At 37.6% G+C, this 18,507-nt stretch overlaps 1 protein-coding gene across 3 annotated transcripts in view; it reads right to left on the reverse strand.

Annotated features, from left to right (window-relative positions):
* Positions 1-18,507, reverse strand: part of LOC131439031 (mucin-2-like) — a 145,254-nt gene that overhangs the window by 109,435 nt on the left and 17,312 nt on the right. For all 3 annotated transcript variants that reach the window (XM_058609531.1, XM_058609530.1, XM_058609529.1), the window contains exon 2: positions 7,678-7,851. In XM_058609531.1, the coding sequence (XP_058465514.1) occupies positions 7,678-7,752 (75 nt within the window). In that variant the 5' untranslated portion in view covers positions 7,753-7,851. The remainder of the gene's footprint in view (positions 1-7,677; positions 7,852-18,507) is intronic.

Genomic DNA, 18,507 nt, shown 5'->3' on the forward strand with positions numbered 1-18,507 from the left:
AAAATTGATTTCGGTTACTTCTACATCAATCTTACTGCAAGTTTTCTGCACCACTTATTTGAAGTTACGTCATACAAGAGAACTGAATAAAAATTAATGTGTGATAATGGTAATTTGTCATTCACCACATATATTAAACCATTAGGAGATTATGTACAATCATGCACAAATTATATCTCATTTCAACCATAACTAATAATTTTTGATATTTTCATTTGAAAACATACTTTAAATGGGTAAATCAATTTCATTAAAAGGAATTATATCTTATGATAAAAAAAGAACCGGAATTTAATTAAAAAACGCAAAATTTCAATTTTTAATAAATTTCTTTATTATCGCCTTCAAAGTACTCTCCTCCTGCGGCAATACATGCATGCCAACGCTTGATCCAATTTTCCATACAAGTTTTATAGGCCGCCGAAGGTATAGCCTTTAGTTCACGCAGCGAATTCTCTTTTATGATATCTATGGTCTCAAAACGCGTTCCCCGCAATGGCAATTTGAGTCTGGTGAAGAGGAAAAAGTCACACGGGGCCATATCTGGAGAGTACGGTGCTTGGTTGATGATATTTTTTGAGTTTTTGGCCAAAAACTGCGACACAACCAACGCTGTGTGAGCCGGCGCATTATCGTGGTGTAAAATCCATGAGATTTCCTTCCATAAGGAACCCAAAACATCAGTTAGAATGTGTTCGGTTGATCCATAAGAGATGCCCAACAACACAGCAATCTCTCTAATCGGTACAGAACGATTTTGCAACACGATTTGCTTCGCCGATTCAATGTTTTCTTCAGTAACAGATGTTGTTGGGCGGCCAGGGATCTCATCATGATCCAAGCTTGTACGACCACCTTTGAAGCGTTTATACAACTCGTATGCCTGTGTTTTTCCTAGACACGTTTCACCAAAAGCCTTTTCTAACATTTTCAACGTTTCGGAATACTTAAATCCATTTGCAACACAAAATTTGATGCACGCACGTTGTTCTAAATTTTCATTTATTATAAAAATCGCCACACGAAAATTTTTCAACTTCTTTGTATAGACGCCAAACAAAAACTAATCGTACGGTATGCGTCAAAATTTGTTTTTAGAGTGATGGTGCATTGTTGTAGACAAAATAACTTTTATCTGTCTTAATTTTTCCCATGTTTCGTAGTCGTTCGGGCTTGCAGTTTAAATACCAGCACCTCTGCAAGCTGTAGTTCCGTTTGCATGGCTTATTGACCCAATAAAGGTTGCAATTCGGCGAAATCTCCCTATTTGAATATTCTAAAACGCGTTTCACATGTTTGAAGTATTAGAGTATGATCGCCATTAATATCTACAAGCGAACTAAATATACCTTCTCCTCAGTTTTATTGGACCGGCAATGGATAGAAAAGCACCCATTTTTAAATGGATGCTGTTAGGTCAATATTGAAGTAAAATCTGTCTTAATCCACCTAGTGGTGTAATTATGCCTTTCTCATATCATATCAATTTCGTGCTGTGGCGTACTTTTCTCGATCGTAGGGTTTTTCTGAGTCCAAAGTACGCACGATTTCCTGCCAAAATACGTCTCTGAATTTCTCTACTGGTGTCATTGTCGGCGGTTACCAGTGAGCCCAAATACACGAACTCGTCAACCACCTCGATAACGTCACCGTCTATCAATATTCGTGGTAAGAGACGTAGTGTTTCTTCTCTAGAGCCTTTTCCTCTCATGTATTTTGTTTTAAACGCATTTATGGCCAGTCCGATACGCCTAGCTTCAGCTTTCAGTAGGTTTCCGTAATTTTCTCAAGGTTACGTATCACAATATCAATATCTTCAGCGAAGCCAAAAAGTTGTACGGACTTTCGGAAGATCGTGCCACTCGTGTCAATCCTTGCTCTTCGAATCACACATTTCAAGGCAATATTGAACAAAATACAAGAGAGTCTATCACCTTGCCGTAGCCCTCTCCGAGATTCGAAGGGACTCGAGAGCGTCCCAGATACACGGACATAGCACATCACTCAATCTATCGTTGCTTTAACCAATCGCGTCAGTTTATCGGGGAAACCGTATTCATGCATTATCTGCCATAGGTGTTCTCGATCGATTGTGTCGTATACCGCTTTGAAGTCAATGAATAGGAAAGCGTGGATACGTTGTATTCACGACACTTCTGGAGTACTTGTCTTATGGCGAATATGTGATCCGTAGTGGCGTGAGCTCCAGTTAATCCCGCTTGGTACGGCCCTATGAATTCCTTAGCTATTGGTGATTTTTCTGCAGTACGAACGCTATGTAGCTGCTCGAGATTGAATCCCAGCGTTCCTGTGCAACGAGTGTTGTGCATCGTCGATAGTTTTGAGCGCAAACACACCGAGACAAGGTAGTGGTCAGAATCAATGTTGGCACTGCAGTAAGTGCAGACATTCATGACGTCGGAGAAGAATCGCCCGTCTATGAGAACGTGGTCGATTTGATTTTCCGTATGTTGATCAGGTGACCTCCAGGTGGCTTTGTGGATATCTTTGCAGGGGAAGAAGGTGTTTCGAACTACAATTCCTCGGGAGGCTGCAAAGTTTACGCATCGTTGGCCGTTGTCGTTTGTTGCCGCGTGCAAGCTCTCCAGCCCGATCACGGGCCTGTACATTGCCTCCCGGCCTATCTGAGCATTCATGTCGCCGATGACGAGTTTTACATCCCGCCGTGGGCAGCTGTCGTAGGTTCGTTCCAGCTGCGCGTAAAATGCTTCCTTCTCATCATCGTGTCTCGTCTCATATGGGAACTGCACGTTGATGATGCTGTAATTGAAGAAACGGCCCTTGATCTTCAATACACACATTCTATCACTGATTGGCTGCCACCCAATCACGCGCTGGCGCACCTTGCCCAACACTACAAATCCCGTTCCTAGAACGCTGGTTGTGCCAGAGCTCTACAGGGACCGCCATGTAACTATTTTTTTGCAATAAAACACAAACGGTTCATCCGATTTCAAAATTTATTAATTCATATTAAAGTATAATCCTTCCGGTTAATAGTGGAATATAATTTCATTCAAATGGCTGCCTAGGCTGGCCTAGTTTTTTAGTACATTTTCGATTGTATGCAGCTTTATTTCAGCTATGACTCTACGAATGTTGTCCTTCAAGGCTTGAATTGTCTCTGGCTTATCCACATAACACTTATCTTTGACATCCCCCAATAGATAATAGTCTAACGGCGTCAAGTCACGCTCCGAGAGGCGGCCAAACGACATCCGAATTTCGACTGATAATTCGATCTTCGAAGACTGTGCGCAGAAGATCGATCGTAGCGTTGGCTGGGGGGCACGGAGCTCCGTCTTGTTGGAACCAAATGGTGTCCAAGTCTTCCTCTTCAAGTAACGGGAAGAACCAATCGCTAATCATGGCGCGGTAGCGCTCGCTATTGACCGTGGCGGCGGCTCCTGCCTCATTTTCGAAGAAAAATGGCCCAATAATGCCGCCAGACCAAAATCCGCACCAAACCGTCACTCTCTGAGGATGCATCGGCTTCTCCATGATAACGTGCAGGTTTTCCGTCCACCAGATGCGACAAGTTTGCTTATTAACATACCCGCCGAGATGAAAATGTGCCTCATCCGGGATGATGATTTTTTGGCAAAAATCGGCGACTTCTTCAAGCTGATCGCAAACCCAGTTGGCACTATTTTCACGCGTTCCTTACACAACCATTTTCGTTCAGCGGAAGGATAAAACTAAGCTTCTGTCAAATTAGAAGTGACATTACGGTTACCAATGTAAAAATCACCGCTAGTTCAAAAAATTAGAGGGTTGTATGCAAGACATTTTCGAATTCGAATTGATAGTTGATCGATTGTGTGAATTGCGAAACTTTCCCCCTTTTCACTACTAAAATTTTCAACGATTTTTGACGTCGATTATCTCATTTCGGATTAGCATATTTCATTGAAAGAAACTATCAAGATGCTGTACAGGATTCATTTCTGTCCTTCTAACCAAATTGTGAAATATTCTACGATATTTAGCACAGTTCGGAACATTTATCTCGAAAGATTTTCGCACAGCGAAAAGTGCACGAAGCAAATCAAATTATTTTGGATTTTCACTAAACTGATGATTTCGACCTTCGATTTGCAAAGAAGTAATCTTAATTTAGATAACATTTAGAGCCCTTAGAACGGCTGATTTTATATAATGTTATCCACTTTTCGTTTTTGGTTTTCTTTCTCTCCAATGCAAACCACCAGCAGCTGATGCAATCGTTCTTGCTTGAATTGAAACTAGCTTTGCGTACAAACCGACACATCCGCTCGCAGTGCGAAATGATGCGAAACTGGTTTAATGCGTCTTCTCGCCTTGACGACCGGAAGGCAAATAAGAACTACGACCTGAGCGTTTGAGGTTTTTAACCACGCAGGAGGTGCGCTCTCCGATGCCGCTGTTTGAATACGTCTTCTCGCCCCGACGTCTGCTTCCATCCAACGCACAAGAAGAAATGATCGATTTTCGACCACGGTTCCCCTTTTATAACGTTCAGTTGAAGATATGTGCCTGATTACCTCAAAATTGTCGTCCTTGCGCGAAAAACCCAAGCAAAAGTAAAGAGTTTTCCGCGTTGTTTTAAAATTTTCAGAAAACTTAATTTTTGAGTTGCTTGTGGTTATCTCACACTGTTCAAAATATTATCCTAAATTCCAGATCATATTTTTGATGAAATAGTGAAAGAATTATGTTGCTGCCATTAATACAAGTCGAGATATTTACGATTAAGTTCTGCCCATTCTTCCATATGGCTAATTTTGAAAAGTCGCTCCATAGTAAAGTAAATAAACTCAGTAATAGTGTAATTTTAATGATTTTCACTTTTGCATATTAAGGAACCAATGCATACGCAACCAAATTCCTTAATTTCGTTCATATTGTAACTTGATTTTTATGAATACATGAATGAACATTGTCATAGTTACAACGCATGTAGCGATAAGACACTTGTTGTTTTGATGTAAATGATAATTTAACTAAAACTGGCGATGACTCGAGTTTATCTCTAATACTATATTTTATTAATTCTGGTAATTCTATTTGTATGAGTCTGTGCAACTTATTTGTTATAGTTCCGAATCTTTTGAAGCGTTTCCTGGTGGGACAAAAGCTTGTTCAAATCGATACTGCATAACGATTTTCATTGCATTGCATTGTTTTTGCTACACTTAGTCTGGATCCCTTTTATAAGATTCTTGGAAGCAAGATTACACCAAAATATTATGCTTTATAAGACTAAATCAATTTCTGACTATTCATTTAGGTTACACGACTATTGTTTGGTTCAATAATAAGGCCTGAGGAATTATGCTGAGAGATAGTTCATTGTGTTTAGGAAAATTTAATGAGAAAGAAGTACCTATGATTATCATCGGAACACAACTTTATACTGAATCTATTTGCGCGCCACCATGTTGTTAGTATGTAAATGGAGATTTCAGCATGCACAATACCCGTTGACAAATAAAAACATTTTCAAACTTTTTCGAATCAAGTTAAATGAAGCAAAATCATTAACAAATATTCAAGCGCTTCAAATTAGGTTCGAAAAATCTATCGCCGATAGTCCTAAATTGGCCCGCTAGTAACTGGAGAATCGAAATAAACAACTAACGTGTATTCAATACCAATGAATATGGTACCAATACACCGCACACATACAAAAACAACTATCCAGCGAGCGAATGAATGTCAGCTTTGTCGTCCACTCACCTTTCCTCGCTGGAAGCCATGCGTAAACTAAAGCAGAAATGTATTCGGGTATATATTTATAGATTCCCTTTTGTGCTATAGTTCATACTGCGCAAATCGGACGAGAGTTTGACATCATTCACTGCGACTGACATTGGCTCGTGAAAACATAGGTCAATTCAAACCAATTTTTCAATGGTATGCAATTGAAATACTTAAATGACGTTACCGCATAAGTTTAAGTTAAATGTTTCCGGATCGATTGGTAGTTAAACTAGATGAATTCATCAACAAATTACTGAGTTATAAGCGTTCAAAAGTATGACAGAAAATAGTTACGCGGCTAGTTTTGCATTTTTGAATTGACACCCAGCCTCGTATACTGAAGAGTAAGCAAAAGCGACAATCTAGCGAGCGAACGCATATACTATCCAGTCATCACCTCACTGGACGAGCTACTTATTTCAACTAGGAAAAGAAATATTTTGCAGCATATATTTATAGATTTCTCTTCATACTACGCAGAACGATTCGGTGTTATTATGCATGACGCAAAGCCTCCTATGCCGAACAAGAAATTGACGTCATTTTATACAACTGGGATTGGTGGATGAAAACATAGGTCGAGGCTATTCAAATACTGAAACGACGATGCCATACATGTTTAAGTTAAAAGTTTCCGAATCGATTGGTTGTTAAATTACATCAATCCATCAACAAAAAAATGTGTTATCAACGTTCAAAATTGACAGAAAAAGGTTACGCGGTTATTTTTTAAACTTTTATTTGACACCCTGCCCCGTATAGCAAAGAGTAAGGCATTTTTAATGCCAAAAATATGGCTTTTTGAGAATGTTAGAGCCTACGTGCTCCCTTGAGTAATAAATTGTTTCGTTCGATTTTATAGACAATAAACTCTAAACGCGTTTTTCTCGAGAGCAGGTTTTGAAAAACCTTTTCCATCATCATTCAAAAACTTCTGAACCAACGGTTTTACAACCACAAAATGGTCGATTTTTTCGTGAAAAATCGTACTTTTGAATTTAAACAACCACCAAAAATTCAAAAACTTAAAAAATCAAACAGACACGTTGGGGTCTAGAAAAACTTCTGCTCTAACTACGACTTCGAAATGTTATGTTTTCCTCCAACTTTTCTCTACAAACTCTCAAGGTTATCATCCTATAGCTGGTTCAAGCAACCATCACCTAGTGTCGAGTCACATGGGGGCATGCATTGCAATGCATTGTCATCTGTGAACTGCTCAGCTGTGAGCATCGAACGAATGCCCGATGCAGCTGATAAGATATTTAACAATGGCACTGCCAGTGCAGTATCTGAAGTTAATGTAGCCGTTCATGCATGTTCAAGACAGCTAATTGCACCGAAGAATGTAGGTAATGTCACCTGAGTGCTTCATTCAATTGCCTCCTTCCGCTATTTAATAAACTAATAAGACTGTAAAAAGTTGCTCGGTTGAACGCGGTTTGATTTTTGCATAGCCTAGATCTTCTGCAATTAATATAATGACCAAGAAAGTAAATTGAATTTTACTATGGAAAAATATTAAATGAAAGTGCAAATTATGGTTACCGGGATACACTCGTTCTTGATCTGAATTGTCAAACTTTCACTTCTTATGAAATCCACAGCGAATTGTAGTCAAACAACCGGTAAATTGAGTCACTTTATGTACCATACCCAGCGTGAAAAAATCGGCGTAAACTCCAAGGTGAGTCTCTCAGTTTACCCTTTGAGTTTGCGTCTGTTACCTATTCAGGGAAAATTGTTATTCGGAGCAAAAAAAAAAGAAATCTGCTTAGCTTACGCAACCAATTTTTCGGTAAATCGGATGGTAAGCGTATTTGCTGTTGAACCAATTTTAGTTCACGTTATATGCAACAGTTTATTGGATACGTCAAGCTTTTTTGCTGTCAATTGTAATGTCGATCTACTTACGTTAATGGCATCGATTAATCCGAAAATCACAAATAACGACAACACGGCCGTTATGAGTAGACTACTCCACCTCATCTCATCGGTTGCTTAGCGCTAAGGCCCTGGGGCCCCTTCCACTGGGAACTAGCGATCAGATTAACCGAAACCGTTCGCGTGTTAGAATAGGTGTACTGGCTGGGAAGAGAGAAAAATATAATTGAGAGGAACGAATTCTACGATAAAAGTTAAACTATGAAATCAGATGAAATATAAACTATTTAGGTGCTCAACAGCATGCACCGAAAACAAATCCTCCGTGACCTTTCTTCTAGTCAGATTTCGCATTTGATACTTAATACCTTATGATCAAAAATGAACCGAAATTTTATTAAAAAACGCAATTTTCAATTTTTAATAAATTTCTTTATTATCGCCTTCAAAGTACTCTCCTCCTGCGGCAATACATGCATGCCAACGCTTGATCCAATTTTCCATACAAGTTTCATAAGCCGCCGAAGGTATAGCCTTTAGTTCACGCAGCGAATTCTCTTTTATGATATCTATGGTCTCAAAACGCGTTCCCCGCAATGGCAATTTGAGTCTGAGGAAGAGTAAAAAGTCACACGGGGCCATATCTGGAGAGTACGGTGCTTGGTTGATGATATTTTTTGAGTTTTTGGCCAAAAACTGCGACACAACCAACGCTGTGTGAGCCGGCGCATTATCGTGGTGTAAAATCCATGAGATTTCCTTCCATAAGGAACCCAAAACATCAGTTAAAATGTGTTCGGCTGATCCATAAGAGATGCCCAACAACACAGCAATCTTTCTAATCGGTACAGAACGATTTTGCAACACGATTTGCTTCGCCGATTCAATGTTTTCTTCAGTAACAGCTGTTGTTGGGTGGCCATGGGATCTCATCATGATCCAAGCTTGTACGACCACCTTTGAAGCGTTTATACAACTCGTACACCTGTATTTTTCCTAGACACGATTCACCAATGGCCTTTTCTAACATTTTCAACGTTTCGGAACACTTAAATCCATTTGCAACACAAAATTTGATGCACGCACGTTGTTCTAAATTTTCATCCATTATAAAAATCGCCACACGAAAATTTTTCAACTTCTTTGTATAGACGCCAAACAAAAACTAATCGTACGATATGCGACAAAATTTGACAGAATGTGTCTAAAACGTTGAGAGAATAAAAATTTACCGATTGGACAAGCGCGGGAATTTTAAAATGAAAATTCCGGTTCTTTTTTTATCATAAGGTATACTAGAAAATAATAAGGAAAGTGTAGCAAACCTATATACGCCAATTCAGAAGGCAAACCCTAGATGACAAGTGTTTTTTTAATAAAGTGAAATCAATTTCTGTATTTTTATTCATTATTGTCATGTACAAAACGCTTTTTCCAAACAAACTAAGTTGAAACGAGCCTAAAATCAGAAAAGTGATTCGACGCTGCCATGAATGCAATCAGTAATCTAATTACCACCGGACAATAGCAAAAAGAAGTAAACGTAACTCAATTCAATTCGCTTAAATTACGCAACGTCTAAGACTGTCTCCCAACGGTATAATTGGTAAACCCAAACAAAGAGATAATACAAAATAGGCCCACAAAGCTGGTCAGTGATCATTCAACTTGATCTTCCCGCTCGTTCATTAATAGATTAGTTGGTCTTCAAATGAAAGACCAGCGCTTAGTTGCTCTACCGGCTCGACTTTCGGCTAGGGAATCAGTTGAATAACGCACCTTCCGTCACAATTGCCCTCATCATCATCCTTAGCATCGCCGTCATCGTCGGTACATTTGGTATGCGATTTCGCAACATCACTATCGTTATTGCATGCATTCGGAAGTAAGAGATTCAGAAATCATAATATTTTCATATCTATTTATAATGAGAAGGTGCTCAACTTAAAGTTTTCAATATTACCGGTTGTGTTTGTTTGTGTTATTAAGCGACTTCACCTACAATTCGTAGCTTCGCAATTGCAATAAATTTGAATCGGTTGGAAAAGGAAAGGAATACAAGCGATAACATTTTTAAAATAATAATGATCGCAATTCTCATTTAAAAAAATCAATTCTTCGTGCGTCGTTCTAATCTTAAAACACTGGATAAATCGGGAAACTATTCCACTTTATTCAGCACGAAATTTTCAGTAGAATTAGGTAAGCGGTAATTGATCAAAGCAAACCTAGCTCGGCCTCCTGGAAATTGTTGCAAATCGTTTTGCCTTTCTGATATAGAAAGGTTATGCAATCACTGTGAAAACCTGAACTTTTGAACCGAGTGTCATATACCATTCGACTCAGTTCGTCGAGTACGCAAAATGTCTGTGTGTGTATGTGTGTGTGTGTGTATGTGCGTATGTGTGTATGTAACGTTTTTTTTGCACTAACTTTTCCCGGAGATGGCTGAACCGATTTTCACAAACTTAGATTCAAATAAAAGGTCTTGTGGTCCCATACAAAATTCCTGAATATTATTTGGATCCGACTTCCGGTTCCGGAATTATGGGGTAAAATGCGCAAAAAATTGTGAAAGTAAGTGCACTAACTTTTCTTAGAGATGGCTGAATCGATTTTCACAAACTGAGATTCAAATGAAAGGTCTTGAGGTCCCATAAAAAATTGCTGAACATCATTTGGATCCGACTTCCGGTTTGGGAGTTATGGGGTAAAATGTGCAAAAAAAAAACAGAAAATATGTGTTCTAACTTTTCTCATAGATGGCGCGACCGATTTTCACAAACTTAGGTTCAAATGAAAGGTCCTGTGGTCCCATGTGTTATTCCTGAATCCTCCGGATCCGAAAATATCACTGAAAAGAGCGAAAAACCGTAAAGTTTTCTAAATCGACCTCAAATCTTTTCCAATTGATATTTTTTTATCAGTATACGGTTAAAAAATCTATTTCGGTTATTCTTTTAAGAATCGAAGAAAAATAATTCTTAAGAATACCACAGTATTATATATAATAATATGATTGATATGAGAAAGGCATCAACTATTTTTATGCAGGTGATACTTTACGCAGTACTTGAAAATTCACTTAAATAGAAATTAAAAATCTGCACAAGTTTTTCATATGAACACAATAAATAAGTCCGCATACAGCACGTCACTTCGAGAACCCCCATGAAAACGATTTCATTTATATTCTCCATCTTTTTCGAAGCCCTTAGTTAAGGAGCAAGACTTTTTGCAAGCGTATGAGTAATGTCAACAATATGTGCGTAAAAACACATTCCGGCGCTTCTTTTCCTGATTTTAATCAATAAATCATCCATATAATTGAAAAATAAACCAATCAGTTCATTCTGCTTAAAATTGCAATTGTGTCTTAGTCTAGAACTCTTCGGTTTTCCTTAAAACTGTTCGAGAAAAATTATTACAGTTTCAGCTTACTCCCACTGACACATTTGATTAGCAACAAACACATTCCTATATGGATTTCCTCTTGCAGAAATTTTTTTCGTAGCTTCTATAAGTAAACCCGTAAAATAGGAACATTTAATTTAACATGCGAAAGGCAATGGAAATGGCATGTTGTCGTAAAATAATTTATTTTTCCGGATAACTACTTTTGTAACAGAAAATATTTAGTTTTGCTTATTTTGTGTAGCGCAATCTAATACAAATGCGTTGAAGCAGTGTTGCCAACTTTTTTTTATTAGGGGATTAAAATCTACAATCATAAAATGTAAGAAATTTTCCATCAAACTTTGGTGAAAAATTGTTCAAAACTGATATTTCCTACAAAATGTCAGGCTTAATATTCATTTGAGAATAAATTATTGTTAAAAAATATTGTTTGAAACTCAATCCTGCAAGTCACTTTAATGAACTCGTTGCACTGCATATATCAATCTTAGTTGGTAAGAAGAATTTTAAGGTAGACCACATCAGGATGATCTGATTCACTCTTTTTAATTTCAGTTTCAATTATAATAGCGCTTTTTTCTGTTGTTAGATTTTACTCTGTATATCTTTCTTTTCCTCCTCATATTTTATTCTTTTATTTGGAACAGGGAAAAGCCCACTGGAATTAGTTTCTGTCAAACTTGTTCTCCAGCAGGCATAAAACCTCCTCATCTTTTGAATCAATAGATCAAAATCATCCAAATGATACATTTCCTTAAATCTAATGCTTCTATAATAACTAAATCTAATGAGACAGTAACATAAAAAACGATTTCTTGATAACATTACGTGATAAATGAAAGTCGAAAGAATTGAAACATTTGTTAAATACGCGGTACATGCTAGTAATGGACTCATTATATCCATAATTAGTTCTAACATAGGGAATCCGGAGAAAAAAATAGGAAAACTATGACGTCGAATGTCAAACTGTAAGAACTGAAAGCTCTATGTGCTCTTTAAAATTTAACATGGTTTCCAGAACACCCAGGTCCTTAACAGACGATGCGCGTTCGAGAACAGTTTGTGGAGTATTATAGTCGAGCTTGGATACAGACTTTTTGCTACAAAAAGATACGACGGAGCACTTAGTGGCATTTAAACCATTTTGTAATATGAAATACGAAAGTCATCGGCGAACGATAGTTTCATACACTTGATCGAAAAATTTAGATCGTTGAGATACAATAAAATTATGAACGGTCCAAGGTGACTTCCTTGAGGAACTTCAGATGTAACAGCACATGGTGAAGTTGTACAGGCTTCTATTATCACTATCATTTCATTACCAGTTAGATATGATCGAAGCCAACTAAAAAATGATCCGTTTAATCCCAATCTACTTAACTTGGAGATCGTTATGTGTTGATTGATTTCGTCGAACGCAGCAGGAGAAATTGAAAGCTTTGGCATGGATTCAAGCTGAGTCTCTGATATGTAGTCAGAGCAACTATGTGTTATAAAATCCAGAACTATAATTTCAAACAGCTTCGATACAGCGCACAAAGCAACAATTCCACGGTAGTTGGATACTATACCCTTGTTCACATAGGATTTCTTCCATATTTCAGGAAAAAATCCAGAACGCAAAGAACAATTGAAAATGTTGGATAGTGGAATCAACAAACTATTAGAACACTTTCTTATCACCACAGATGGAATCCCAGAACTTCTTCAATTTTGTGGAATGGTGTTTTTCGAAATTCGCGCGAAATCCGCGCCATAGCATCAAAATCTTAGCAGAAACCGCGCCAAATTCGCAAAAACCGCGAAATCCGCGCGACCGTTACAACCCTGTGTATGCTTCTCATATATCAGTACCTTAAGCGCATTGATATACAAGTGTAATCTATTATATCTTGCACAGAATGTTCCTTATATTCATCGACGATGTTTCAATTGTGACTAAGAATAATCTTCATCTACAGGTCCAACAATAACATCCGCCCGATTCTCCCGATCCACCAACTTCATCGGAACTCACAAGATCTTTTTGCTGTCACTAACTTTTCCGCTCTTTCCTTCCGTTTCTTCACCATCTCGATGTCAACTAATTAGATCTTTTAGTCATTTCGTTCCCATACCCCCTTTTTTAACTCCGTTTACTATGTTTCTTCTCTTTCGTAATATCACCATCATCGCTCACGGAAGGCCGCTCCAGTCGATTATCAACATGCGAGTCACCCACCGGGTCTTCGTAGCCTGGGAGTGTTTCCCGCGGACCTACAGGAACAAAAGAATACGGTCATCACCGAAGTACCCACGCCATCTGGACAATTCCCATGTAAGATCCCACCCACCAGCCACTACCGACCACCAACTGAAGACTGTACTGTTAAGAAATGCCCTCGGCATCTTAGAGCTAAGGCAGTGTGCCTTATTGAATATATTAATAAATAAAAAATAACTTTTTCGGAACTTATTTTGGCTCTGTGAAAAACACATTCAGGAGTCTAAATTAGTTATGTTCCAAATCGGTTTTAAATTTTATTATGCAATATATTCATTCGAATAGTTTCACATACGGTTTTCACTGAACAATTATTACTGCTCCAAATATACCGAACTTTCCATAATTTTCTATTAATAGCACAGTTGTTACTGGAAATATATTCAGAATCATACAATCAAAGTAACTAAACAAATTACTAGCTATAATTCCAATCGTCTTCTCATACAGGTTATTCTCTGGCACCAAAGCCATATTGATGGCTGTGTTATTAAAATTGTAACATATACGACAAAAACTCATTCAATGGCACCTTCACATAACTTGACGCCGGTACTACGCTGGTCATTTGCATCAAGATTTAAGTACGAACTACAACGCCAACTAACACTGCAATAGTCGATTATATCGGTATCGAGAGGAAAAACTGGTTCCAAATGAAAGGGAAACTGCTAGTGGCAGTCGGATTGCCCACTCGCTACATAGTTTGATGCTCTATCATCAACAGCAGTCGTAGTCTCCAGTAACGTCCTAAAGAGGCTTGAGTTACATGCAGCGTTTGCCGCGAGCGAGAACTGTACGATCTTGAGAAATGATCCATTAGAGTGATAGGACTTTACAGGTAGCAGAGGTCTAAAAATCACGGATACTGAAATACCTCTTGCCCAAGGCTAGTACATAAGTACTTATGGGATCGTACCGTCGTTGATGTGCGCTTGTTATCAATACCGCACCATACCGAAATCCGGAAAGTAACTTACACTCAGTGGCTGTCTGCAGCCAAAACAAAAATCAGTTAATATATTCCGAATTTTAGAGAATCTAGAAATATTTTTTTTCTTGAAGATATTCGTCTTAAAACATGTTCGGCTCGAGCAAAATGATAAATTATGCATAACTTTTGAATTATAGTTAGAAGCCAAATGGGACACGTTGCATCCATTCCAGAGCATGAACGTAAAAAACGTGATGCAGCTACAAAATTACTTGATATTTTGACAGTACACGTATCTTTAGAAACACTCGCTTCACTGGTGAACTATTAAGTTGTAATAGTTGTTTCCTGACGGCGTTGCCTATACATGCAAGTCGGTAACTGTAACGCAACCGGTATGTGTACATGGTGGATAGATAATCTCGTTTGGCAAGCTTTATTGATGCTAATAAAAAAAAACTGCCTGGTGACTGAAGCGTGGCAAAGGCTATGAGGAAGAAAAGAAAACTATGTGATTGTATCAAATTCGAGCCGCCACAGTACACAATGTCCGTAGAGGATCTGGTTGCTAAAATACTATCAGTGGTGTTGCATCACACCTTGCGATGATAATGATCCTGCTGGCTGCGGAAGTTTTTAGTGTAGCAAATGTTATAGAGTACTTCCTACCAAGAAATTCTTTCAATCCGACTTCGGAAAAATTATGTCAATCAGTAAAATATAGTATTGTTAGATTCTCTAAACATAAGCAATACAAGGGAAACAAACATCGTTAGACATTGATTGAAGTGGAAAATTTCCAAGCGACGAGCCTATTTACTAATTCTAAAATAATTGATTTTCCAACTCAAATTGGTAGAAGATGTTTGAAGTCCGAAATTTCTCTGCATTAAACAATGTACCCGTGTAACAATGAGTCAAACTAACAACCGCCATGAAATGATTTTCCAATTCAAAGTGAAGTGCTTTGTGCCTTCCATTACAGCAATTAATCGACGCGGTACTCATCGATCATCGACACAGAAAAAATAACAATCTTCTATCAGGAAATGAGACCCGGTTTTCACGAGCTTTTTCTCTCGTTCAGTGAAAATTAGGCCATACGGCAATGCACCAGTAGTAGCAGAAAGTCATGGATGCATACAAATGACGAGAGCTAAAAAAAAACGCCAACATTTACTTAGATGGGACACCATCATCAACTTGCACAGCTGGAAGAGGTTTCGACCGTACATGAGTGAATGTTCAACCTGTCATTAAAGCATTTCATTTCAATCAAGTAGCAGAGCTTTCTTTACAATGCCGAAAAACTGATGGCACTGAATGAGATTCGCTGATGTAACTTGGATGGCCTCGGCAGTGAAATATGAAACGGAAACGGAACCTTGTTTGGTGCAAAATTTGAGACACTGGGACTTCGAACCAGGCGAACTGGAATCGGCCAAGGGCTTGTACACCAACAGCACACCAATGAACTTATGACGGTGATGATGAAAACTGACTCCCTGCTTTGAAGCGCACAGTCAGTGCTTAGCGTAATAATCTGTCATGATTTTTGCGCTTGGCTGCTCGAAAACTGTCGTCAAGTTTTCCTGTTTGGCTGTCTCCTGCTCGGATAGCGAGTCATTTCTTTTCTTATTTTTCCTTGTGTTCCATTCATTTTTTGAAATCGAATGTTGTCATACTTATTCGCTACAGTATGCTTTCTTTTTTACGTTGCCGGTTGGAGAGTATTTGTACAATGAAGAATTATGAAGTCAAATTTGGAACCGTTGCGCTGTGTAACGGAACAGTTGTTTGACTCAAGGTAATTTGGAACATGTACCACATGAAAGGCATGAATCGCATTTGCCAAAGTTGAACAAGTTTTTATATAAAAAAGGTTATATACGAGAATCGATACTTTTTGAAGACCGCGCATATGATTAGAGTACCCGTGGGGGACTACTGAACGGATTGCTATCAAACTTGGCACAGGTTTCTTGCTCTTCATAAATGGTCATAAAGACTTTTTGATACACGGAACGACCGAAATTAGCTCTGCGCCTAATTCGTTTTACTGTTTTTGAATTAGTTGATTTTAACAACAAAATTTCCAAAATAACTATGAAATTAGTTTAAATTGAGAATTTACTTTTCTGAAAAAAACTCTTATTTTTAGAGAATGTGTTTAGTTGGCGAATATCCTGGACACAAACCAGCAATATTTCAATCCAACACGAAATTCTCATTGACAACAAATTTTGTTATTAAAATCAGAAAATTTGTTTCTATTTTTCTGGAGGACAGCACAAAGAAAACAAAAATGAAATTCGTTTTATTAACAAGTTTATTAGCCAAAAACTCATGAGAAGTGTCAAAGCAAAACAATCCATTAAAAAGCTAAAACTGATAGTCTTGTTGAAACTGGTGGAAAATTGTTTTGATGTTTTTCGCATGTGTTCGATATATCCATATTTAAATTTCTAAACCGATATGTAAAAATGTCGTAAACTGTTAGTGGAAAGTGTATTTATTCAGAATTTGTACGCACTTGAAGCGATTGTGCGTAATAATGTTTTTAAGTGAATTTCGAATGTTGCACTCTAATTGTATATGTCAAATGAAGTTTTTTGTATCTGCAAACCTTCCGGGCAGCGCCGTCCGGTGTACTACTTGTATTCGTTTTTTGTTTTCCGAGTGCTCGAAGTTTTCAGTGAGATAGTCGATTTCGCGAAGAATGAAGAAAACAGTGATTTAGAAGAAAAAATTTCAAAAAGATGTTTATGTTTCGTTTATGTCTTTTTCTCCAATACAACATCGTATATATACCTGCCAATATAGAAAAGACAACCGCGACTGAATTTTTTTTTCGGTAGTAGAGTGCCATCTAGTGGCTAGTAATCACTACGGCGTTCGCATTTTTTCGGTGACAGTGCGCCATATAGCTGCAAATTGCAGAAGCCAATTCAACCATTTATGTTTGTTGAAACCAACGTTTTATTTCTCTAATTCAACTAAAAAATTAGTTTAATGGAAATGAAGTGTGCCTTAGCTAAGAAATGACAGCACGTTTAATTTGTGAATTCAACTAAAAAATTAGCCATTTCAACAAATATGTTATTATTATGAGGGTAATGAGAATTAAAAAATTTAAATTAGCAAAAGTAAGATTTTTTAATTGTCTCAAAAAATAACTAACTAAAATCAGAAAATCAACTAATTGTTTTCACCAAAATACTGATTTCGGTCTTTCCGTGCACAAGAGAGAGGTAACATTGATCATGCAATCAATCAATTTCGGTTCAAGGCGAACGACCATAATTGATTAAAGATGGGTCTAAATAAACGATATAAATGAAGAAAAGCTTTTCGTTATCATATAATTATTATCAGATGAAAAATCTGGAGCGTTTACTTGGAAATAATGATGTCATAAGAATTTTTATAGCGAGGAGGGAGTAGCAAGTGTTTAAAAAGAAGGAGGGCCTGAGATGCTGTTGATTGAATGTGACGAATAATGTTAATTCAAGTACATTACAAGCACATATACTTTTTGGAACCCAGAGGTTACTACGAAGGTATTTTAGATGTTCCTAACAAAAAGGATAACACATAAAACTGACCCGATTCGACGAGAATACCGTGTATTTGACCGTTATGATTATTGTGAGATCTGAGATGGGACACATTCTGGGCGCAATCTAAACATGTACGGAGTATTGATCAATCGGGTCACCGTCTAAGTTGTGTTTTACTACAATCAGAATATTTTAATAGACAGGATAATTGCTAGAAAATTTTTGGCGGGCTTTCCTTCACGAAACATTTCCGAGCAACGCCAGTTAATTCAGCTAGTTCTCAAAACAAATTATGTTTACTATAACGAATAAACGCGTAGCTACTAAATATGCATCACATACCTTACTCTTAAACGTCGAAATCTTTTAGTTCCAATGAAAATCACATTTTTTTTCTAAACTTATATTGCATATGAATTGCAATTTGAGAATCAGATATGTGAAACGAAGTGTTGCACATTTGCTTTCGGCATTGATTCATAATTATAATCATCAAAATAGAGTTCGGTTTTGCGTTTGTTCTTAAATTATTGCAAACATATTTCCTTCAACCAAACTTCATTATTTTAATATACAACGACTAGTAATCAAAAGTTCCACAGTATCAAAAAAATCCACCTTTTCGCTGCTTATAAGTACACGAGTATATTTGACAACGTGAAAATCTCACTATTTTAAAG

Source organism: Malaya genurostris, chromosome 3, assembly GCF_030247185.1.
Source record: "Malaya genurostris strain Urasoe2022 chromosome 3, Malgen_1.1, whole genome shotgun sequence".
Taxonomy (NCBI): Eukaryota; Metazoa; Arthropoda; class Insecta; order Diptera; family Culicidae; genus Malaya; species Malaya genurostris.